The 27,335-nt window shown below is 32.4% G+C and overlaps 2 protein-coding genes across 2 annotated transcripts in view; one reads left to right on the top strand and one right to left on the bottom strand.

Annotated features, from left to right (window-relative positions):
• The window catches only part of LOC126768923 (set1/Ash2 histone methyltransferase complex subunit ASH2), a 437,703-nt gene that overhangs the window by 122,591 nt on the left and 287,777 nt on the right, over nucleotides 1-27,335 (bottom strand). The window lies entirely within an intron of this gene.
• The window catches only part of LOC126768908 (sodium- and chloride-dependent glycine transporter 1-like), a 40,284-nt gene continuing 19,172 nt past the window's right edge, over nucleotides 6,224-27,335 (top strand). Inside the window, exons 1-7 of the mRNA XM_050487320.1 lie at nucleotides 6,224-6,360; nucleotides 13,158-13,329; nucleotides 18,822-19,100; nucleotides 20,795-21,011; nucleotides 23,966-24,080; nucleotides 24,597-24,776; nucleotides 26,739-26,928. Coding sequence (XP_050343277.1) covers nucleotides 6,331-6,360; nucleotides 13,158-13,329; nucleotides 18,822-19,100; nucleotides 20,795-21,011; nucleotides 23,966-24,080; nucleotides 24,597-24,776; nucleotides 26,739-26,928 — 1,183 coding nt within the window. The 5' untranslated portion in view covers nucleotides 6,224-6,330. The remainder of the gene's footprint in view (nucleotides 6,361-13,157; nucleotides 13,330-18,821; nucleotides 19,101-20,794; nucleotides 21,012-23,965; nucleotides 24,081-24,596; nucleotides 24,777-26,738; nucleotides 26,929-27,335) is intronic.

Raw genomic sequence — 27,335 nt, 5'->3', positions numbered from 1 at the left:
ACATACAAACACATTTATATATCCTATATGAATACTTAATTATAAAAATATCCAAAGGTTATTAAGAAATTAAAAAGTACAACATATTCTTGTATTTAGAATTGGATAATTGAACGAATGAAATTATATTATCAGTTCAATATTGTCCGTGTTCCATATTTAAACAATATTATTTATATTTTGCTTTTTTTTCAACTCATTCTTAATTAGTTACATTTACATTTTATTTGTCAAAACCGTGTGTTGCTACTACTGTTAACTATTATTAGGTTTGCATAATTCGATGAAAAACAGTAATTGGTTATATTGTCTGTAAATTGTATTTATAATGACAACATATTTTGTATCATACTGTTGTTTTCCTTAAAAAAAATAATTTCAAGTTGATGTAACTATTGTATTATAACGCAAAAAGTAATAACTTGTATCGTCATATTACGAGTATAATATATAATAACTTTCTACGAGAAAACTCATTTAAATGCTTAAATAAAAACTCTTTGTATATTTATCTATATTGTATATTTATAACCACATGACTTTCTCACGATAGATTCGAATTCTTAACTTTAACAAAGATAGATTTTTATGACGTTACAAGCAATAACAATAACAACTATCTCGTACACTATATCTATCCGCACAAAGATGAAATCGTTTCTTGATTTCATTGTTTTCAATGTCGTTCAGCTCTGAATCTTAAATATAATCGTAAGGATTTTCCGGCTACAATTGCTACGTGTTATTTGTTATCCAGCTGTACTGATCCTAGGTTAAGTAATGTGTTGCGGTAAAATAAAGATCAGTATATCACTACATATTACTGGTGGTAGGGCTTTGTGCAAGCTCGTCTGGGTAGGTACCACCCACTCATCAGATATTCTACCGCAAAACAGCGGTTGATATTGTTGTGTTCCGGTTTGAAGGGTGAGTGAGCCAGTATAATTACAGGCACAAGGGACATAAAATCTTAGTTCCCAAGGTTGGTGGCGCATTGGATATGTAAGCGATGGTTGACATTTCTTACAATGCCAATGTCTAAGGGCGTTGGTGACCACTTACCATCAGGAGGTCCATATGCTCGTCCGCCTTCCTATTCTATAAAAAAAAACATATTATTATAAAACAAAGTGACAAACGCGATAAAATTAAAATATACCAAACGAATTTTCGTACAGTTTTCGTCAACGAACGGAGTGAAATGCCAGAGAGGATGTATCTAAGCACTACTAATATTTTTTTCTATATATTAACCATATCTATAGAAACTTGTCCCAGCTGTGGAATCTTAGCGAACTTGCTTTATTAATGAGAAAAATATTGGTGCGCCTTGAGGGTAAGACCTACTCGTATGTCGTGACGGCAAACGGCATGATACTCTCTTATAATGTCATCGCCTCTCTGCCACCACTCTCTTCTATCCCCTGCTTGCGTTGCACTTATACATATATATAGTACTAGGAGGTATTTTATCATAACGAAATATTGTTGTGATTTATTTAATACGATAATTACATCCGATGTTTAACATTCAAATGGTGTACCATTGCAATATTTTAATTTAATAATATATTTATTAACATTCCATAAATTATTTTCAAATACTTATCATGTTTCATCGCTTTATCCACTCCGTACACTTCATTGGTTTCGTTCGCGTGAAATACGAATGTTATTTGACATCAAAGATATATTTCTGTTTGATGTTCTCTTGTTAAGATTCAAACGGATGGAAAGTGTTACGCAATATACAAAATACATTATAATAGTAGTACGTGATAACGTAAGGAAGTATGGAAACCTTTTTGAATGTATTAAAAAAAGTTGTTTTTTTTTTTATTGCTTTATACGATTGAAATATTTCTTAATCGTTAAATCAATTTCAATAAATCTATACAGTTTATTGAATGTTTTTTTGAGATACATATAGTAAGTAATTAAAGCAATCCATGTCAATGCCTATGGCCATGTCAATTGCCTACTAGGACCTCCTCTACTCATAAAAGGCCTTGGAGCTTATTTCACAACGCTGCCGTTCACGACATCAGTTAAAAACACATATCAAACACATAAAAAATCAGTAGTGCTTGCCTGGGCTCCCTCCTCAATCTTGCAATGTTCCATCTTATTCCATCAATTATTGTTCCTTTGTCTTGTTGCTATGATTTGAATTGATTCTTCATTTTATTTGAATATACTTGGTGGTAGGACTTTCTGCAAGCTAGTCTGATTGACCACACAACACATATTCCACCGCCAAGTTATACTTAGTACTGTTGTGTTCCGGCTTGAAAAGTGAGCGAGCTAGTGCGTGTACCAGGCACAAGGAACATAACGTTCCAAGTTTGGCGCATTGACTATGTAAGGAATGGTTTATATTTCTAACAGCACAAAAGTCTATGGGCGGTGGTGACCACTTCACATCAGATGGCCCATTAGCCCGTCCGCCTACATAGGTTAAAAAAACCCATCATCATAACGCTGTGGTTCGAAACCGAGATATAGTTGTGTCTATACAAGTTATCCATATAACTAGTAATATATCGTCCATTTGCGACGACAATGTGATATTTCAAAAAAATCGATTTTTGGTTTTATGGAAATTCGGAATTGCCGTATCGCGATCATCTGTAAAATTATCTATAATTATATAAGTAAATATATCTGTAAAAACGTGATTTTTTTACTCTAAAAATGACGGAGCTATGAGAGAAAGAGTCTCAAATATCACAGTGTAGCACTATCTCATTCAGCGTTCTGGTTGACTTTAAGAAAATGACAGTTCAGTTGTCCCCTGTTAGTGCTAATGTGAAGTGCTTGCGGTTTTCGTGAACAGCTTGATAGTCGAAGTTATCACGTTTTTAGTGAAAAGGTAAGTATAATTTTGATCCTTTTTTTTCTTTTCGACAATGTAATGTATCATTTTATCACAGTGTTTTTATAAAATATGAAAAAAAATGATGTGGTTGGTCCTGAATATCACATTTTTCTTGTAAAAATACTAAATTACATTGTGATAACTTGAATAGTAACATTGAAGATGATAGAACGTTTGCTTTCAAGCGAAATGTGATTTGGGTTATTTGTTGATGTGTTGTTATTCCGGAATACTTTCCAATTAGGTTATGAATTTATTTACACTTATAAGTTAATATGTGCTAAACAATAACTTTTTATTAGTATTTTATTTGCAGATGGGGTCGAGATCAAAACTAATGGCACAATTAGCAAAAAGAAAAAATGAAGCCGATATTCCAAATTCCGACCGTTTTGCCCAGCAGAAAGTAGATTCTATAAAATGTGCTAATGTGAATAAAATATTTGGTTAGTAAATTGATATTGTTTTCATCAATATGTCTGTTATATTCTACTCGTGTTTATCCTCCATTTTCAAAGAATCAAGAGACAATTCAAACTTAAAGCCCCGTCTCTAGCAGCTCGTCTAGCAGCTCTTCAAGTAGTTCTTCTTCATCATAGTTCCATGAAAGTTGGTAAAATCTTTAATATAACTTAACTCAAATAAAGAACAAGTTACCTGCCCTGCTGTTTATGCATTTTAGCAGACAGCGATGACTCAATGAAAGACCCAGATTACCAAGTTGTACAAAAAAAGACAAGAGGTAACATTTACTTTAGACGAACTAACCGACATCTCAACGACGAGGTGCACTAAAGCAAATTTGCAAGCAACCAATCAAAATCAAGAAAGGTCAGCCTGCGAATCAAATATAACATATTTACATGAAAATATACTAAATAATATAATAGATGAATCAGACACCACCATAGAAAATTATACTTTGAACTCCATTATTGATAACGTCCCCACTTTTAATCGAACCTGGCATAATTGAAACGGATGCTTAAACACCTAAGAAAAAGGAAAGAAAGACCAAGACAGGAAAGTAAATGCCAGAGGAAAAAGAAAAAAATAGTGGTAAGTCCTACCGTTCATCTAACACCAAGAAAGATATCCCTAAACGAAAACTTAAGCCAACTCGCAAAGAAATGCCGAGCCAATATAATTCACGTAAAATGACAACACCTTCTAAATGATTAATGGAATTTGGGAAATATTGAAAGGCAATGGTAATTATGTCAGAGTTGATGACAGCGGAACACCAACTTCAAAAAGAGAAAATAATAATGTATTCAAATTGAATATACTGAATTTAACAATCTACAATTTTAAAATGACCCATGTTGAAAGTTATGTATGGAACGAATCACAGGTTCATTGAGGTAGAAATGAGATTGCCACATAAAAGTAAAAGTAACAGCCTGTGAATGTCCCACTGCTGAGCTAAGGGCTCCTGTCCTTTTTTGAGGAGAAGGTTTGAAGCTAATTCAACGACGCTGCTCATATGCAGGTTGTTGGAATACACACGTGGCAGAATTTCAATTGTGAAATTAGACACAGGCAGGTTTCCTTACGATGTTTTCCTTCACCGTCAAGCACAAGATGAATTATAAATACAAAGTAAGCTCATGAAAATTCAGTGGTACTTGCCTGGGTTTGAACCCACGATCATCGGTTAAGACTCACGTGTTTTGACTACAGGGCCATCTCGGCTTATTGCCATATGCCTTTTTAAATAAATATATGAAGAAGATTTCGGAAGGTGACAAGCCTGTTTACTGTTCGTATTCAAAGATTAATTGGTGTTATTTTTCTTATAAAACATATTGTAAGATTAAAAATAAGAGTGGGTATGTGGGTTTTCTGTTTATTTTTTTAAACGTGATAGTTTCGTTATTTTGTTAGAAAACTTATGATACTTTTACATAAATAGTTTCAATATTAGTTGATCTAAAACAAGCTCTTACAATATTTCATGACCTGTGCAATATTTAAAAAGATAGGATCGTTTGAAAGTTTAGAAATCGTCTCCTGTAAAATCGAGGTTTTTGAGATATCACACTATCGTCGCAAGTGAGCGATATTTATCATAAGATATTTATTAAGAGTAAACAATTGATAATAAGATAAAACCCTTCTTATAAAGTTAGCGTAAACGATAGTAATAATGTCAATTTGTTTATATTATCAACGATAGCAAGCAGAAATATTTTAAATTGTGCAACACATTTTACTTTAATCTTTTAACAAGTGCAATGCGATCTGTGACACAAAAAATCGATAAACAATCAGATATATTAGTCACAAAGGTCATTAATACTTTTTTTTAAATATATAAGCTAGCGCTTGCCTGTTATCACAACCTGATGGAAAGTGAAGATATAGTCTAAGGTGGAGCGCGCTTGCCTAGAAGATGCTTATTCACTCTTAACTTGAAGGTACCCATATTGTAGGTGGTGGGAAAAACGAAGGTCGGAAGGGTGTTCCATACCTTAGCAGCGCGTATCAGAAACGAGAAAGCAAATCGTTTCGTACTTGTCTTAAATACATCAACTACTTACGGGTGCAGATCTTTACGATGCCTCGCAGTTCTGTGGTAAAAAGGTGACGAGGGAACGAAATTAAATACTTTAATTAATACTGTCAATTGATAACAAACAAAAAAACTGGTGTTCAATTTGTGCGATCTGGCTTAGTCAGTTATTTGATCCAATCGGAGCTAAGATGGTTCAGTGAAGATTCATCCAATCTTAAGCGATGACTGCGGGTTCAAACTTAGGCAAGCATCACATAATTCTCATTTGCTTAATTTGTGGTTCCTCGTGCTCGATGGTAAAAGAAATTTCTAATTTCACTGAAATACCGCCACATGTGTATCCACCACTGAAAGCATCGTGGTGGATACTCCAAACCATCACCTCAAAGTAGAAGTAGAGGAGGCGCAGCATTTCAATGGTTCGCTCAGATTTATAAACAAATTCAAAAATAAAAAAAAAATGAATCCGACCAAACAAACGACGAAGTTTTGAAGCAACAAACAAATAAAAAAACCAACAGTCAAAACAACCAAATGAACCTACTTTTTTTTAAGTCAATAAAAAAAAATCAATTTTCAACAAATATAGACATCCTCCCTCTATCTCTTTTGAAGTTTAACAATATTGTTTTCCTTTTTCAAGCAAACTCGCGTATTAATTCGTTTACATCAGAGGTCATTCATTTGCACAAATTTCTTTATCCTAGACTTGCGTTAAAAGTAATCGCGTTGATTGCATCATATTTATCAGTTTCTAATCAGTTCTTTGGAGATAAGAAGTATAATTTCGGTGTACGATTCGATCAGTTAGGATCAGATATCGGCGACATGTACGTGTGTTGAAATTTAACGTTTTCTCTTCATTTTAAGTGCATATGTTTCACGTAAAGTATATTTGTTTAGAATTTAATGATTCGGAGTCCTGCTTATTAAAATGGCTGGTGGAAATAACACTATGAACGAGGCAAGTTTTTTTTTATGTTTTTGCGTATTATGTTTAAATTAATAATGATAGCTATATAATAATTACTTCGTAATCTTTATAAATTCAAAACTAACGAGGCAGAGGTAAAAAAAAAATAAAAAAATTATGTGAAGATTACTCAAATAGTTTTATCGGAAAATATTATTATCGTATTTTTAAGAATAAATAAATCAACGGAATTAATAATTTCGATTGATTTATCGTACGTTGTATGTTGTGAGCATAAATATTGTTTAGGTATTATTTGATAAAATATTAATGCACTGCTTACTTGGGAATGTAAAAATGAACTTAAATTAAAGTTATTTTGTATTAGTAATTAATTTGTTTCTATATTTGATTGGTAGTATGGCTTTGTAAAAGTCTGTCTGGGTATTGTTGTTCCAATTGGAATGCTGTCTGAATCAGTGAAACTTGAGGCACAAGGGATATAACATCTTAGTTCCCAAGATTGGTGGCACATTAACGCATTGGCGATGTAAGAAACGGTTAATGGCCTACTTACCAACAGGTGGTCAATTGCCCGTCCCTCTGTATTATAAAAAAAACACGTCTTGTCATTATTAGTTAGTCTTAGACTGTAATTGATTATGTAGATAACTTGAAGAGTACAATAAAAGAAGAAAAATAGTACAAATATTATACCTACCGTTCTTATATATACCAATCGTTGTTGTACATTAGTAACCGATTGTTTCTGAGTCACTCATTTGAGTTTCTGTATCGCATATATATACGAAGCTTACTTTTTTATTGGGTTGCTTTTTATCCTATTCGATATTTAAAGAAAAACACTATCAAATATTTTAAATGTACAAAAAACTTAAATCCTTTATAAAAATTCTCACTTAATAATGAATGGATATTTTTATAACATAATCTTGTAATTTTTCTAAAATATACTTTATTTAACTAGACTCTTATAAGCAATTTTCAAATAGTTATATTACAGGATTAAATTGAATGCCAAAGCTATCACCGATATTACGATGTGTAAGCGATTCTGTCTTATCATGAGGAAAAGGTACCACTGATTATAGTTGGTGGCTTGGCACTAAGTCATCGGTGTGGGACCGCTTATTACCTTATAATTACATTACAAAAAGTCCAACTTACAAAGTACAAAATGAAACTACTGAAAACCCCTACCACTTAATACACCAATGTTTGGTTTGTTTCTTGTACAGAAATTCTCGTTTTTATTTATGACGCTGTTCTGAAATAAATTGTGTTATTTGAAACAATTACTTAATAGGGTTTTGGATTCAAAATGTATGTCCTATATTCTTTGCTATGATTCTTAAAACCTTATAAATGTGTATGCAGCGTAATTTTTTGATCCTCTTAAGAATTGTAAGCAGTTGCAAAATTTTCAACTTTTTGTTACACGTGTACAAAATTTTCAAATTAAAATAGCATTTAGCAATAAAGCCCTTATTAAACTAAGACTAAATGTAATGTTAGTTCCCGTATAAAGCTGCCCGTCCCGACTTACTATGATTTTATCTCGAATTAACTTATTTAATGAGATATAAACATTTATAAACCTATCTATTCGCCCGTACTGTGCAACACGCCTTGCGTATTTTTTCTAAGATATTTATAAACCTACTCTAGTACTTAAGTTCTTTTTTCCTTAGATATTTATAAACCTACCGGTTCGAAATTCAAAGTGTAAAAAACTACACACTGACGTAACACATATTATATGTCCGAACTGTAAAATGACTATAAGCTAAAATAATATGAAATTTCCATACCATAAATTTGTAGTTCGTGAAACCGAGAAACAAATAAAACGCTTACCTCTTTATAATATTAGTATGAGCCAGCATGAGCTGCAATAGCTAATTAATTTTTTGTCAAATACCGTTCGATAATGTTATTCAATATCATAATCCTTATAAAAGTGCATATTTGAGATAAAAAAAATGTTTAAGCACAAACGGATGGACGAATCGTGAACTTATATAACAAAACGAAGCATTAGTTCTTACTTAGTTTTAAATATAAATATATTTACAGTTAATGATTCATAGCAATTTTGACAGTTGCATATTAAAATTATTCGATAATACTGTAATTAATTGATTTGTAATCGTTTAAATAAACTTTTTATCTATAAAGATGAAACCATTTGATATTTCGGAAATAAGCATGACGGCGGTAATAAAATGAATCAATTTCAAACAATTACCTTAATAAATTATAATATATTCGAACGACACACATCATTATGGTAGAACTTCACGCACAGGTTAGCTTGTATAATATTTAAATATAAATAGAGGTTATACGATTGCTCTGTATTATTATGATTATGTATTTTAAATATCTTTTAAATAATATAAAACAACAACGCACTAGATGAAGAATTTTGTTACAGTATATAATATTGTTTAATTTATAATACTTGCAACATTAATTACAAATAATACACGTTAAATCTTTCCAATTTATAACAAAATATATATATTTGTCTTCTTCTACTATTGGGATCTCGTTTGATAAATTAACGACGAAAATGATTTCGCGTCATCTTGAAGAAACTACTTGTACGTGCGGCAGCGGTTGCGGAAAATAAAAGTGAAAATTTTGTGATTACAAAAAGAATAAACGCTTAAAAATTTAAGCGTTTATTCATCGAGTTAATGAAGTTAAGTTAATGAGTGATTGTGTAAGACTTATAATTAAAAACTGGGGTAAGATTAGCATATAACTTATCTATAATAATGACTTTCATCACAAACACACTAGTGACCGGCATTTGCAAAACAAAATTTTATTGTTATTAGCAGTCTTTGGAATCCATACCAAGAGAGATTTCTTAATAAAATATATAATAATCTATATAACTTAGACATATAGGAAGGTTTAATTTTAGAATATATTATATTTATAAAAATTGTGCAATTCTCTTCGCACGGCCCACCGAATAATATGATTATCGATAAATCTGAATATGAGAGGAAATATAAAAACTGTTTATGTGTATATCTCTGCACGGGTGTATCGTAAGATATCCATTTATTCCTCAAAATAAAGCTATATTTTTGTATTAATAATAATTTGCTACCAGCGTGTCCTTCGTTATTTTGGTCATATAGCGCGAAGGAAGCCTGACAGCGTCGACAAGCTAGTGCTTGGCAAAGTAGAGGGCAAACGACCAAGTGGCCGCTACCCCACACGATGGTCGGACTAAATTTCAAACCTCACAGGTCTCTAAGTGACCACAGCTCTGAGGAAAGCTGAGGATAGAAAGGACTGGAGAAAATTCACAGAGATCGTGACCCAGACCCTAGATAAGAGTGGACACGACCTTTAACAATGAAGTTAGCGACCGAGAAGAAGAAATAAATAAAAAAAAATATAACAAAATCAAGTTATTTACGAAAATGATTTTATTGAAATAGCAGGTCACATAAATAGTCTGCACTGCTGTACTGTAACGTAAACGTAACGATATCGTCATTATTCATTTATTAAAATATTATTCGTTGAGATATGATGTGAAAACTTATAATCAAATCTTTAGAAGATTCGTTTTTGCATACAGTTTTTCAATACATTTTTATCCCATGAAATATAATATAGTTTTTTTATTATCAGTATGTTTTTATATGACCTAATTTACTAACTATTGAATATAACATAATAAACGTTTTTAGTTTATTCTTCATATTCTTCAAAAATACAATAAATATGAAATATTTCATAAATTTAACTAGATTTCCGTTCCGTTTGTACGAGGAAAATGAGTGATCCAGCGGCTTAAGATTAAGTTCAGTGACATACACACAAACAGAAGAATGATTTATATGTATATAATTAGACCTGCAAACTAATGACTCTAATCTATCTACGCAAGCTTCTTCTAAAACTTAGCATGTCAACATTAATCGTGCTAAGAAGTAAAAAGTTAGTTCCATTTAAATTAAGCACATGAAAATTCAGTGGTGTTTCAGGGTTTGAACCCACGATCATCCGTTAAGATTCAAGCACTCTTTACACTGGGCCATCTCGGCTTAAGTAAGAACTATATAACTCAATAAAGGACATTTTACAAGTGTCTTTTAAGTCCGTAGCTGTTTCAAACTGGAGCTCTGAACTTCCGAGCGCAGGTGCACATATGCTTATAGAATCGGTTCAACGTTATCAAAGGTGTGCTTTTAATTGAACGATTTTGCAATAATTAAAATAAACTTTTAATATACGTAGACGATTATTTATAATTATTTCCTTTGTCAATAAGACAAGATTTAAATATGAGTAATGTAAAAAATGCTATGTATTATTACGTCACGTACATTATATCAATAAAAATAAATATTATTATTTCAACTTATTTTGTTAAATATATAAGTAATATAATACTACTAAATAAAATTTCAAATTAGATATTTTATGTACCTATTACGCCCCACGTTTAAATTTATATTTACCGTGCCTGACCGTAAAGTCGTCTAGAAAGGATCTTTGCTAAACGATAAGAGCGCTTTATTGTGCATTTTAAATAGTTTAGCGTTATTTAATAATACTAGAATTTTTTTATTTAAAATATGCATTGAATGTTCATGACTGGCTATAGACATAGGATCTGTAAGAAGTACGGGTATATGAGCCACCTCCAAGTAAGTGGTCACCAACGCCCATAGACATTGGCATTGTAAGAAATGTTAACCATCGCATACATTGCCAATGCGCCACCAACCTTGGGAACTAAGATATCATATCCTTGTCCCTTTACCTCTTCAAACCGCATGAAAATCCGTTCCCTAGTTTCGGGAATTTGGGCAAAACAAAAAAATACATTTTCGTGTTCTGTTACTCCTTTTTCATCGCTTGCCTGTTTTTTAATAATTTTATTCAATATACAGATACACAGCATCTACGGCTTAATTATATGTGTAGATATATCTTTTTTGTGATTGTCCGTAGTAATAAATTGTTTGATTTTTCGATTTAAAGACGGTGACGGGGCGTACTATTGAGATATAATCGTCATCGGTTTTATTTCACATATTTTATTACAGTGTGTAATATAATATATCACACACACATATATACACACACACACACACACACACTGTGAAAAACACTCTCATTGGTTCTGCAAATATATATGCTGATAGCCCATCAGTATATCATACGTGGTCGTTAATTCGTATCAAAATATTAAGAATACAAAACTCACGAATTGTGATGGAATGACTTTATTCTCTTTATTGGCTGTTGATTTGATTTGATTTGACTTTATTCTATTAAGCTACATCCTTTTATTACATTCACATTTTCGAATATTTATATGTATAATTATAACATAATTATATCGCTTTATATAATGGTAAGAGAATAAAAATAATGAAATGTATTTAACATTTAAATAATGAAATATATAAACAACGCTCTGAATACTAAAGAGCAACTGTAGCTAGTCTCGTTTCTTAATGTCTAAACGACAACTTCTGCATAATATTATTTGAAGAACGGCAAAGTGAATCGAAGTTGGCATCTCCATTGAGCCCATAGCAATTGAAACGGAATTTGCATTTAAATTAAAATAATTATTCAATTGTTTGATGGGATTAAGTTAGCAAGAATCTACTTTATTCAAATTAATACTTTAAGTAACTATTTAGGGTCAAACACATTATAACGATCTTGTTCAAAAATATATTGTTAGCTAAGCTCCTAAGCAATCAGTAATAAATGATGTGTTAGTGGTATTTATCTTTAGACGCGGTCCAGATATTATCTATAATAAAGTCGTCGTAAGTACGTCGTTAGATAACAATCACAAAAAAACTCAAAAGTTAATAGAAATCATAAGCATATTTAAATAATTTGAATTAAATTATATTTATCAACAAAATATTCAAATTTCTTTATTCAATATGAAATCACAATACTTATCCATCGATAGTCAAAATATAAATAAACAATTATGACAATATCAAAAATTAAAAAATAAACTTGACACGTGAAAAACATAAAAAACAAAACAAATAAAAAAATACAGCCAGTGTCATTCGACATGATGTTAGGATTCTAAAGATATATCAAAACCTTAAAAACATAACTTTATACGAGCAGTTCTCAAAAAAAAAAGTTTATAAAAAGCGGATGATACTTAGCGATTGTATTTAAAATTTTTACCATTTTTAATGTATGTAATAGCCTGAAGACCATCTTCATCGTCTTATTTCCAAGTGCGCTGTTATCATGTTATGCCAACCACCTACAATGTAATAAGGTAGATGCGGATATTAAACCCTACCTAAGGGAGATTTGAAATAAATCAAAAACTGTTAAACGAAATCAACTAATTTTAATTTTTAATAAAATTTAATTTTTAATCAAATTCTGCTGTAAACAAAAACAAAATTAAGCATTTTGAAAAACCTTGTTAGTAGGCCTTATTATACTATGGTAGGGTAATAAGGCCTACAATTTTAACATGCTTAAATAATCAACATATACTTGGTACATTTGGTAAATGAGATCAATAATAATAGGACACACTAATTACACTTAAAGACTTGAGAATAATGAAAAAATCTGTGGTTAACAGCCATCGAGTCACTTTAAATCATCTGTATCATACTTTACATAGATAAAATATGTCCGTTCGAAATTAGTTCGTTCAAAAATAATCTTTGTAGCAAAATAAAATCAACTAGCAAACATCTTATCATTTAGGAAAACAGTAAATTTTACTAAAAAAAAAACTAAGCAAGGAATGTTAATTTTAATACTGAAAATATATTTTCTACTAGGTAAAGACCAAAGGCAATCTGCCGGAAAACAGCAATGATACTGCCTTGAACGATACTCCCGAGCGAGCAGCGTGGGGACGACCGCTGGAATTCATATTGGCATGTCTGGGATACGCCGTCGGACTTGGGAATGTCTGGCGATTCCCTTACCTGTGCTACAGAAATGGAGGAGGTAAGAAGCAATTTGATAAAACATTTTCTATTGCCTAGAACGACGCCATTGTTTTATGTAAGGTATTATTTGAATATTGCTTAAACGTGGCGATGAATTTTGAGTCAATGTAATCTAATATTAACGTTCTGGCAACATTTTTATACTGGTTTTACTTTACAAATTTTATGCTGCGAAAATATTTTATTATTTTTAGCTTGATATTATTTGTGTGTGATTTAAATTAATTAGCAGTGCTGCTTAACTAAGGCGTTATTGTGTTAGAACATAAAATAGCTCCATGAGTCAGGATCCATCTTATGATAATTTGAAACGAAATTTCAAGTGCATTTAAGGAAATCATCATTATTGTATTTGACGAGCCGGTTGGCGTGGTTGGTAGATACTTGCCTTTCACGCCGAAGGTTGTATGTTCGATTCCCACCCAAGACAGACATTTTTGTGCATGAACATGTCTGTTTGGCCTGAGTGTAATTATCTATATAAGTATGTATTTACAAAATACAGTAGTATATGTAGTATAACAGTTGTCTGGTCTCCATAGTACAAGCTCTGCTTAATTTGGAATCAGATGGCCATGTGTGAATAATGTCCCAGGATATTATTATATATTATTAATATGTGAAAACTTAATTCACTTAATTTTGACTAGTTTGACTTTCCGAGACAATGAGTATAGTTTGTCGTTTGTAAACTAACCATGCAAAAACGCCAAAACGTGATCGTCGAACGTCACGTACGCACGTCATTGTTCCTTTGATCCGTGAAATAAAATATATTTTTTCCCAAAAAAAAAAAACTTCAAAATTTTGCCTTTATAAAATTTTTGTTATTCATTCAATACTAGCTATTGACTGACAAATAAATATAACACCGGTTCGGAAATAAACATATCAGACCTGAGAAAAACTAGGAAATTGCTTGGTGGTACTATTACTGCGTAGGTACCACTCTCATATCCGATATTCTACCGCCAAACAGCAATAATTAGTATAGTTGTGTTCCGGTTTGAAGGGTGAGTGAACCAATGTAACTACGGGCACAAGGGACATGACATGTTAGTACCCAAGGTTGGTGATGCATTGGTGATGTTAGGAATGGAACAATACCCTATAATCGGCAAAAATTGATGATTTTTTTAGATGCGTGATAGCAGTAAATTTTTGGTTTGCCTGAAATTTCACTCTCATCACGATCAAAGAGAAGCTTCGTATAAATAAACATAGTAATAAATAATACAAGCTCTCTCATCGTATTATATGTCAATCAATCAATCAATCAACAGCCAATCGTTGTCCACTGCTGAACATAGGCCTCTCCCAAGGTGCGCTAAAGCTCCCTGCCCTCCGCCTTCCGCATCCATATATGTATATATATATATATTATATGTATATTTTTGTAATTCTACATTATGTACAATATTCTACGTTTAACTTAACTTAATGTACATAAACAGTAAATCAATTTCGATAGTTTATTATTTGTGGAACTTTTCAAATTTGAGATATTTCTAAGATTAATTAATAAAATCAAAAAATTGAGTAACTCAAAATAATACAAAAAAAAAGTTACTAAAAACACTTATGGAGATTTCATAAATAAATATGTAATGAAAAATTATGTTAACTGAAAACAATATAAAGCAACATAACTTAAGATAACGAAATTAAAAAAAAGATTACATGACAAAAAGATTAAAGATTAGATGACAAAATATCTTAAAAAGTCAATGAGATTATTAGATATTCATTTTTTTTACATTGCAATTTCTATTGTCCATTGTTCTTATTTAGCTTGTAAAGTCTTAAAGGATACAAAATACTTCAAAGTAAAATCCGCGTTAAGCTATGAAAAATGAGCTTTGTAATGCGTATACTGCATTATTGCATTTTCTTTTTCGCATCCAAGAACAAATTTTCTTTCCCTTTCGTAAAAGAATGTGGAAAATATTTTGTTTTGAAGTTACTTTAAGCTTAGGTGTAAGTATTTTTTTACTTTTACAATATAAACTGCGAATATTCGCCTGCGGTTTCTCACTGCAGGTGCTAAATAGATTTAGTGGTTTAGCTGTGACAGCGTAACAGAGAAACAGAGTAACTTTCGCATTTATAATATTAAGTATAGATTAGAAATTAGTTAATTGATTATTCTTTTTTTTTTTAAACATTACTCCAAAAAACTCATTGACTTTTATTAGGACCATAATTACACCTCGCATGGTTTCACACTTTTTTTTATGTATCGATATTTTGGAAACAATTATTTTTAGTAGGTTATTAATTCTTAAATCGAATATCTCTTTTTTTTTATTTAGTGCAATAGTTCACTTAACGTCTTGATTACAAACTTTATCCACTGTAATGAAATTGGCATAGTCAATATTATTATAAGTAAGCAGAAAAACGGACGCACGCGAAAAGATGCTTTATATTTAACGATTTAAAGATCATTTTCAAAATAACAGTATAATGTTTATTGTAACTATACTAAAAAAAAATATATTTCGTTTGTTTAAACGCACTAAACTTCGATTTGAGTAATATTTTTTTATTATAAAAAGGGTTATAGACTAAACAATACCATACCACGACCTACGGGGGCTGAGCTACGACTAACAAAGGCTATGCAAGTGAAACTTAGCAGAGCAGCTATTTGTATAATATTTATTAAAGATAATATGTTAGTATCTGTATAGTCAGGGGCCAATTCTATAAATCTGTAACGATTACGATACGTTTCCGATTCAATACCATTCCAACTTTCTTATATTTATTCGGATTTGAACCGAACTGATATGATATTAACATATACCGTAACGGCAAAAGTTAACTTAATTATTAACTTTTATAACAAAAGTCGATAATTAAATAATAGGAAAACTGATTAACAGGAATGATTACACTTCGATTGCGATAAAGGGACAGTTTGTTAGTAGAATGGCTCCAGGTATAACTGAAAACTCGCTTGCTTTTTTGAAGTACGATTAGAGTAACAGCCTGTGAATGTCCCACTGCTGAGCTAAGGCCTCCTCTCCCTTTTTGAGGAGAAGATATGGAGCTTATTTCACCACGCTGCTCCAATGCGGGTTAGTGGCATACACATGTGGCAGAATTTCAGTAATATTAGACACATGCAGGTTTCCTCAAGATGTTTTCCTTCATCGTAAAGTACGAGATTTTTTTTTTTTTTTTATATTCGCCGGGAGGGCAAATGACTCTACTCCACCTGATGGTAAGTGGTAGTAGAGTCCAAACGCGACGACGGCTAGTACAGACGGGAAAAACGTTCTGCACTAGCCGCCTTCGCCTTGCCGGCCCGCAAGATGCCTCTTCACGCCTCGTTTGAAGGAACCCGGGTCGTAAGAGGAGAGGAACACGTGAGCTGGTAAGGAATTCCATTTTTTGGAAGTGCGACAAAGGAAGAAGTTGCCAAATTTCTTTGTTCGCGATGAAATTGATGTCACAGTTAGGCGGTGACAACGAGAACCAGCTCGCGTGGACTTAAAAAGGAAGGGGGAAGCAGGAATTAGAGAGAATAATTCCTCAGAGCACTCGCCGTGATACAGTCGATAGAAAGCGCTCAGTGCTGCTATCTCACGGTGCAATTGTAAAGGTTCACGTACGGTAAGGTACGGCACGTCGCTGCAACCGGTCCAAGGCCTCAAGTAGGTACTTAGCGGAGCCATCCCAAAGGTGCGAGCAATATTCCACGCAAGACCGTACCTGTGTTTTGTACAACAGGCACAGTTGTTGTGGCGTGAAAAAGCGCCGCACCTTGTTCAGAACTCCGAGTTTCCGTGAAGCTGTTTTTATAACAGCCTCGATGTAATCCCTTGGACTAAGGTCGCAGCGAACGTCAATCCCCAGCATGGCGATTTTGCTTTGTATCACCAGCGGAGTACCACAGAGGGAGGGAAGAGGGGAAAATATTGACTTTTTCGCCGTGAGAGCGCATACCTGTGTTTTCTTGGCATTAAACTCAACAAGATTATCAGAGCCCCATTTGGCGATGAGCTCTAACGTCCTATCGAGTTCAATGACAAGATTCTCCCGCCTCTCCTCAGTTTCCGCCCGCCCAGCCACTGCGCGTCCGTAGTATCCACCATGCACTGTACTATCATCTGCATAGCAATGTATGTTCCCAAGGGAGAGCATATCATTGATATGCAAAAGAAAGAGTGTGGGAGATAGCACAGATCCCTGGGGGACCCCAGCATTCACTACATAGAATTGTGAAGCCCAACCATCTACTAAAACACGAAGGCTACGCTTGTGTAGGAAGCTGGCAATCCAGGTGCATAGCTGAGCAGGCAGACCATATGCCGGCACCTTGGAGAGAAGACTTCTGTGCCAGACCCTGTCGAAAGCCTTGGAGATATCGAGGCTGACAGCCAACGATTCTCCACGCTTGTCGATAGCTTTACCCCAGAGGTGTGTTACGTACGCTAGAAGATCACCTGTGGACCGTTTTTATATGAATTATTTTTTATACAAATTAAGCACATGAAAATTCAGTGTTGCTTGACCGGGTTTGAACTCACTATACGATACTATTAACCGATGTTAAGCTTCACGCGTTTTGACCACTGGGCCATATCGGCTTTTTTACGTACATAGTACGATTATAATAAAACGCTGTTATATCAGTTAAGGTAGATTTACGGACCCGAAAAGACTATAAAGTATTTAGCGATAGCATGATTAATAAATTGTCGTGATAAATATTCCAAGATAATGACAAAAGACCAGATTGACTACCGTTTCAAATAAATATATAAATACATTATCAATAAAATAACATTTTATTCAATCTTTGTACACCAACGAATAACTGGTCGCTTGATATAACGCCGCAGATTCCGAGGTCCTGCGTTCAAACCCAGGTCGGGCCAATAAAACAATATTGGGGTTTTCTGTCAAAAACGTCACAGTACTTGTGATTAAATTGTACTCTATAATATGATGACCTGCGTAGTTAACGTAGTTATAGTTAAATATCAGACGTTAATAAAAGCACCAGGCCTGGCTCTAGAAGTCTATATCCAAATAACTTACTCATTGCATATAACATTTTACAACAATATTATTTAAATTGTCTGAATATTAGAAAGGTAATAAAATGTTAATTATTTAAGAAAGATTCCTCCCGCGAGCACTTCGCCATTTTACAAAATTATATTGAATGTCACGATAAAACTAATTATAAAATGGATGTAGCTAATTGAAAAAAATATACAATAATATATTCTTATTTTAATATTATTCGTTATTCTTACCAGAAAGAAAGCGTTGAGGCATTGCAAGCTATGTGATCTTAAATGTTTTTCCCTTGTAATAATTACACCAAACCGGAATTTAATACAAAATATTGATATTAGGCTGTAGAAAAAATTATAAGGTGTTGCTATATATCCACAAGTACAAGGCCTTTGGGAAAGTTGTAAATGAATTCAAAAGTAAATTATGAGATTAAAAAAAAAAAAATTGTTCCAGGTGCATTTCTGATCCCGTTTTTCTTGATGCTGGTCCTAATTGGACTTCCGATATTCTACCTTGAGCTGTATATTGGACAATATACAGCTTTGGGGCCAATAAAGGCCTTCGGCTCGATCGGTCCTTTCTTCAGTGGTGTCGGTTACTGTACATTAATTGTAATCAGTATTATATCAATATATTTCATGATCATCATTGCTTGGACGAGTTTTTACACATTTATGTCAATTGGGGGCCAACTTGGTTGGGGATCCTGTGAAAACGAATATAACAGCGACTGTAAGTATTTTTTATTTAATATATAATTATATGAATGGTAATTTGTATGTCCTTGTCATGTAACGATAAGGAACACTACGTTTTACTTGTATTTTGTGTAGTGGTGGTAGGGCTTTGTGCAAGCTCGTCTGGGTAGGTACCCACTCTTCATATATTCTACCGCAAAACAGCAGTACTTGGTGTTGTTGTGTTTCGGTTTGAAGGGTGAGTGAGCCAGTTTAAATACAGGCACAAGGGACATAACATCTTAGTTCCCAAGGTTGGTGGCGCATTGGTGATGTAAGCGATGGTTAACATTTCTTACAATGCCAATGTCTATGGGTGTTGGTGACCACTTACCATCAGGTGGCCCATATGCTCGTCCGCCTTCCCATTCTATAATAAAAAATAAAAAAATTAATCGAGTAGTTAGATTATGTATTGTAAAAGGTCATGTGTTCAAATCTTGGTTCAAACTATCAAGTATCGTTAATGGCTAAAATGTATTTACTATACATTTCATAGTAAGTCGTCTATGCTACTAAATATTATGAGTTAGTGTGTTGGTCTCGTGAGAAATTGGACAACATAGTGTTATATTCTGAAACTCCGCATGTAGTTCTTCATACTGTAGTTGAAATAACAAAACAGGTGGCTAGTTTTTATAAAGACACAAATGATATAATATCTTAATTCCCAAGGTTGGTAGTGAATTGGCGATATAAGAATGGTTAACATTTCTAACAGCGCCAATATTGGCATTGGTGACCACTTACCAACAGATAGCCCATTTACACGAGCGCCGACTTGTATGTAAAAAATACATGTGTCGATATTTTGTAATATATTGTATTTATTCATATTTGGAATTGTTGAATCCTCTTACGTTTACTTACAATAATCATTTATTTGTTTTATACATAGCTTTGTAAAAATTATTCATAATATATTTAACAGGATTTGAATTGAAATTAAGAAATTATCTCCCTACGTATAAAAGTAATGCAATCCTTACTTTTAGTCGTAAAATTTATACTCGAGTCGTATAAAATTTACGACTGACGAGTATATTATAAAGTAAAGAGTACGTTTATTACATTAACCATATATATGTTATAGTACGCTATTATTGGCAATACTGAAATATATGGAAATTTGTAATAAAACGTAAATAAATAGATATATAAATTATCCCAATACCCCCATTATCCTTAAAAATATTCTTTGTTTAAAATAAATGATATTATAAGTAATTGACAAATTATGTGTATGTATTTTGACTGTTAGATATATAAACAAAATTTAAGAAGAGTTTTTATTTATGATATAAATTGAATAGATGGAGTTTTTCTGTTAGTTAAAGTTCATTCACCATGCTGCTTTTTTGTTGGGTAGCGAATACACGTGTAGAGGAATATTGTTTAACACGTACGTATTTTTAATCCATGAAGAATATAAGATTATGTTAGATGTTTCCAGTTCTTTCAATATTCATAGATACTAAGCAGCATTTTCCGTAATAATTGGACATAGTCTCCCAATAGAATGCGTTTAACTACACGAACTTTCTTATATCCCTACCTATAGCAACAAAGAACGAATAATTTTACTAGAACATTCGATAGAAGATATTCGAAAAATAGCTTTTCCTTATCAACGGCCCGACGGTATAATCAAGTCAAGCTTAATATATAGTAATAGAAACCTAAATACAGTTTGTTACAGTGGAGCGTATGATAAGGAGTGCAGAATGAATAACACAGGGGAATCTACAGATCTGACGTATTATCTACGAAAGTGCATGAGCATTGATGAAATATGTAAAATGACAGGATTCGATGCATACGATGGAAAATATTGCTGGAACGGAACTGAAACAGTACCTTGGTACTCAAACGTCACCAGGCGACTAGCTTCCGAAGAGTACTACAAGTAAGCGGTTTGAGATATTATAATAGAGGGTATAGTTAATTGTGTAAATATTTCGTGGCATGGTACATGGTTTAGAACATGGAAACTAAAAGAGAGGTTTTATAGATTTTTTCTTTATAGAATTGGTAGGCGGACGAGCAAATGGGCCACCTGATGATAAATGGTCACCACTGCCCATAGACATTGGCATTGAAAGAAATGTAAACCATCGCTTACATCGCCAATGCACTACCAACCTTGGACACTAAGATGTTATGTTCCTTGTGCCTGTAGTTACACTGGCTCACTCACACTTCAAACTGGAACGCAACAATACCAAGTACTGTTGTTTTGTTGTAGAATATCTGATGAGTAGGTGGTACCTACAAGAGACGATCTTGCACATAGCCCTACCACCAGTGTTTATTATGTTAGAGAAGTAAATGTATGCAATGTTAGTTTTTCAAATGCGATTGTTAAGAAGAACTAGCTAATTGCGAAGGGCATATTAAAGTACGCAATTGTGTGCGCAGACATAAACACACTCTCTTTTCCAATTTCGTAATCTGACGGGACGGCAAATACAAAACGATCGGTAAGAGTTCAGGCGCAGGCTTTACACGCTTTACGAAGCACGGGTGCTTAAGTACTACCAATTTACCAATCCCGAGCTCCGTAGTTCAAACCCTAGATCTCGGGATCATGGCTCTACTAGCCACTACACCAACAAGATTATCACCCATATTATTAATAGAAATAAGTATTTAATAGGTTTTATCGATAATAATCATAACTAATTCACACTGCTGTTTTGAAACAATGAAAGACCGATACATAATTGTTCTTCTATTTAATCAAATAGCAATTTAATGTAAATGGTCACTAGCAGGCGTTATAAGGAAACAGGAATGCACATCATATGGACGAATGAACTTAATTTTTTTGTGTCAGCAACATATCTAATTAATGTTTATAAAATTTAAAGAGAGCCTGCTCCGAGGTTTCGGAAATATTTAATAAATGAGTATAATTTGAGATTATGTATAGAAAATTATATTTTAAAGTAGAATTTCGTTAAATTTGTCTTTTGGACCTTTTAAATACGGGTGAAATTATTTTAAGGTTTATTGTTATATATTAAACACATACATAAAGTGCTTCTATATTATGGCTTTTTTAGATCAGCTTATCAGTCTATTCATATAAAGTGTATTGGGCACTTAATTCACTTCAATTTAATCTAAAGTGTACTTATTGTTTTTTTTATTGATTTTGTTGAGAAATTTATTAGTACACTTAATAAAACATAGTTTCGGTAAAATGTATATTAATGTACATATTAAAATCTATTGTAATACAATATTTAAGTTTTATTTAATTGTAAGATATTATTATTGCAATAAGTTAATGTTAATTATTTCGATTCAACCACGTAACGTCACAAGTATCTAGCTCAGTTATATTTTATTTGAAAATATAATTAGAAACGGAAATTATAGTTGATACATAAGGCTTAAATCTGTATCTCTAACTGTATAATCTGATAAGTATAAAGTATTAATCTATATTATAACACTAATAATATAGTCATATTTATTTTTAAACTACCAATCGACTTAGCAAAGTAATTTCAAATGGCATTTTTTATGTATAATGTTTTTTCTATAGAATTGCACTATGTACAGTATATGTGCAAACATTTGGTCGAGTATTTTTTTTTTACAAAATAAGAATATGATAAAGCTAGCTTCTGGAAACATTATGTGTGCGAAATCTGGTGCCATTTCTACTCTCTTACTCTCATAATCAGATGGAATAATAAATCCGACACATTTGAAAAGCAGTGTACTTATGCTTTTAGACGTACGGGATTATTAAAACTATTTTAGACTCCGGAATGCTTCTGAGAATCACGTGTTATAGGCCCGAGTGTACATAAACCTAGGACTTCAGGGTCTGCGCCCTTATAAGCCACTAGACTAACGATGTACAATAGCACTCGAGGCATATCGGAAAATTGCAAATAAACAAATGCAATGAGACCTTACAATGCATGTTGATTATTACCTAGTACTTAATACAATTTAAATTATAACCAAGCAATGTTAATTAGGTAGCTAGTGCGTTTATAGATTTTTATCAATCACATTACTAATTACTTTATCAGATTGGGTAGACTTACTGTTATCAAACAAGACTCACGTAATATATAACATATTCATTCATTCTTGTTGAACGATGTTTTGATAATATTTATTGGCAAAGATAGATATCATTTTTGGCACGACCAAATTAACAATATCTACCATTAAGCACATAATATCTTGTTTTTCGAAATATATAGTTCCTATTTCTCATGGAGCGGACACATCATTACTTCCCTGGTTGATAAATGATGATAAAAAATGATAAAAAATGTAATCTAGATAATAATAATAATAAAATGCGATGTAATCAAACATATTTCAATAAAGAATATTTATAATATCCCAATGCAAGGTCAGAAAGCTTAGAAAATCAAATGAAACCTAGTTAAATAAAAGGAAAGACTAAATTATTTATTTAATATTAAATTAAATATTTGAATTTGGAATTCCATTTATTTGTAACATTATCTTGCATATCTCATACCTTTATACTATACTTCATTTTTAATTTTCCTTTCTTTTCACTTAAAAATTATATCAAATAAATTGTTAGTTATAGCTAGATTTGGGCTAGCACTTGCAAAGATAATCACTCATTAACGGATTTATTGTTAGGACCTGCTTCTGATCTTGCTCTGGCCGTAGTTAGGAAATAAAGATTGCACGTGTGCACAAATTTTGCACTATTATTTCCTGAGCAAGCTAGACTAATTTTTGAGATGGGAAATGGAGGACTTTATACATTAATGTTTGACAAAATTTTCTTCTTGTCTAAATGTATAATTGTTTTGATAATAATGTATAAAATTAATGCTTAATTTTTTTTAGTGAACGTGTATTAGGACGAGGTGATGCTACTTGGGAGAATTGGGGATCCATCCAGTGGCATATTGTTGGATGTCTTTTCTTTTCATGGTTTGTGGCCTTTCTATGCGTTATCAAAGTAAGTATTTTGATTGTTTTTTATCCTGGGACATGTTTGATTATATTTAACTTGTTATATGTCTACAAGGTTTTCAGCACATTGAAGATGTAAGGAATGGTTAATATTTCTTTCGGTCTTCAATTTTTCTTCGGTCTTTTACGTGAATCTTTGGACAGTGGTGACTTTCAGGTGTCCCATTTGCCAGTATTTGCCAATTTTAAATTAAAAAAATACATGGAAATATTTATTAAATTTGATGTAGGTAGAAAAAACCGCTTACCTTTCTTATAAAATATATAAATAATAACTTAAAAGAAAAAGCAGACATGTAAACAAGGTCGATGATAAATAATCACCACCGCCTATACAGAAAAATTTACCATTTCTTTCATCGACAACCGGCGCCATTATCGATTATGAGAACTTAGATTTTATGTATGTTGAATTAATATTTATATTATTAAATAGTGTAATTAGACGGAAATAATGTAATAAGACGAATCAGTATAATAATATTCATTTTATTGGTTTCAGGGTGTACAGTCAGCGGGAAAAGTAGTATATTTTACGGCTCTATTCCCATACGTGATGTTAACAGCTTTACTAATCAGGGGTGTGACGTTGGAAGGAGCTGCAGATGGAATACTGTTCTACCTGTCCCCAGATTGGAATACACTATTGCAAGCCCGAGTCTGGGGTGATGCAGCTTCACAGGTAAATAATTTAAATGTTGTCAGAATATTTAATTCTTCTCTTCTTAAATCTTTGATGATTTAAAGATTTAATGAACATTTTACCTTAATTTTGACTTCACTGCGAAGGATTTGTTATAGTTACCAGTTTTATAATAACATTTGGTACTGTTATATTCTACTTAAAATGTGAATGATCTAATATACACAGAGAAAGAAATACCAATTTTTATTTGTTATTTTATTATTATTAACATCATATTAGTATCATCGCATACTAAGTATATACTTTTGCTTGGAATCACCTTGAAAACTTGGTTTTAGAATTTTGTGTAACTCCGTCTGGGTAGGTAGCACTCGCTTATCTGATATTCTTATACCAAACAGCACAATCTTTGTATTGTTATGTGCCGGTTTGAATTATATGCACAAATTGAGCACAAAAACTCAGGAGTCCTAGCCTGGGCTTGAACCAGCAATCTTCGGTTCAAATTGATGTATTCTAACAGGGTCATCTGAAATTCTACTTTATAATGACTATTATTTTATATGATGCCAATTGTCCAATTAATTACTTCATTAAGTTGCATTACGATATTGTGATAACGCATTATTTTAATATTTTTTTTAAATAAAGTCACCTTTCGTTCGTGCAGTAATCGATATACAAATCAAAATCAGAAATTTTAACCAAGATTTTATAAGTAGTTTAAGTTTGTTTAATAATTAATAATTATATATCGGATGAGCAAATGGGCCACCTGATGATATGTGGTCACCAACGCCCATAGACATTGGCTTTGTAAGAAAGGTTAACCATCGCTTACATCGCCAATGCGCCACCAACGTTGAGAACTAAGATGTTATGCCCCTTGTGCCTGTAATTACACTGGTACACTCACCTTTCAAACTGGATCACAACAATACTGCTGTTTTGCGGTAGAATTCCTGAGGAGTAGGTAGTAACTACCCAGACGAGCTAAATTTAAAACAGTCCGTTTGTCTTTTATATTTGCATGGCTAGTCTTAAATTATATTCTATAAAACAAGTGAATGTGTTCGATGTTTTGAAATAATGACGTATCAATTAAATAGATCGTAGTTTTAATCTCCTTTCGTAAAAGAGCTATTCAGTCACCCATTAAAACTTAAGAAACTTTCCAGCCAAAACATTAATCCTTCTACGGGATTTATTGGAAACAATTTTCAGTTTTATTTGCGTTATACATAAATAAACACCTTAAGACTAATTAAGTTGAAAATTTGTACAAATTGTGCGGCGATTAATATAAAGTTTTAAATTAATTGACGCTGTTTTTATTAGCGAAATTTTCCTTCAACTTTTTTCGGCGAAGTTTTTCACTTAAGCTACTGAGCGACTTTAAGAACTTTTTCGCAAATAATATTACCAGCTTCTTGCTAGTTTTTTTAACCCAAGTTTGAAATGACGAAGTCTTAGATTTAAATTATTCCCGTTTAATATTTGGGGTCATTTACAATAACTTGTAACAATAAAGGTATATGTAGATGAACGAAATTACTTTTTTTGTATGAATAACTTTTTTTTTAATAAAAATAAATAAAATCCTTTCTACAAAAATACTTTTGATGATATAAATACACAACATAATCTAAATAGAATTGTTGCAATTTATGGTTAGTATTTTTTTCCTGTATTTGCAATAAATTTCAAGATTTAGAGAAAGTATTTAGAGAAACGAACAGGCCAATTTATGTTATATGAGCTTATTCGCCTATAGACTAATGCTAGTTCTCTTTAAGAAATAATATTTCAACCGCAAATGTGTCTTCAACCAAAATATTTATGACGTTATGTCACTTGTTCTTGTAATTATGCAGCCTCACTAATCATTCGAACTGGAATAAAGCAATGTTATGTATTTTTTGGTGATAGACGTAATATTGAATGTTACGCCAGAACAGAATATGAAGTCATTGAATAAAAAAACTTTCTTTTCACCAGATCTTCTACTCTTTCGGTGTCGCTTGCGGCTCTCTGGTGACCCTGGCATCCTACAACAAGTTCAACAATAACTGTCATTTCGACGCCATATTCGTTAGCTGTACGAACTTTTTGACATCGATATACGCGGGATTTGCTATATTTTCAGTTCTTGGATTTCAAGCTCATATGATGGGAGTCAGCGTTGATGGTAAGTGATAAATCTAAAAAAACTAGCTTAGGACATAACCGATAAATAGCTAATCTAAGCTTCAAATTAATAGCCTGTGAATATCCCACAGCTAAGCTAAGGCCTCCCTTCCATTTTGAGAAAGCTTGGACCTTATTCCACTATGCTACACCAATGCGGCTTGTGGATACACATGTGGCAGAATTTCAATGAAATTTGACACATGCAAATTTCCTTACGATGTTTTCCTTTACCACTGAGCATGAGATGAATTATAAACAAAGTTTAAGCAATTATAGGAAATTGTTATTTTTATATTACAGTAATAATTTTTTTTTGATAGTTAATAGAGCCTTTTTAAAAAATATATTAGATATGGTTTGACCAGTTTTGAAAGAATTACTAATATACTATTTACGAGTGGAGAT

This window comes from Nymphalis io, chromosome 6 (assembly GCF_905147045.1).
Source record: "Nymphalis io chromosome 6, ilAglIoxx1.1, whole genome shotgun sequence".
Taxonomy (NCBI): Eukaryota; Metazoa; Arthropoda; class Insecta; order Lepidoptera; family Nymphalidae; genus Nymphalis; species Nymphalis io.
This window is presented reverse-complemented; position numbering and strand designations above follow the sequence as displayed.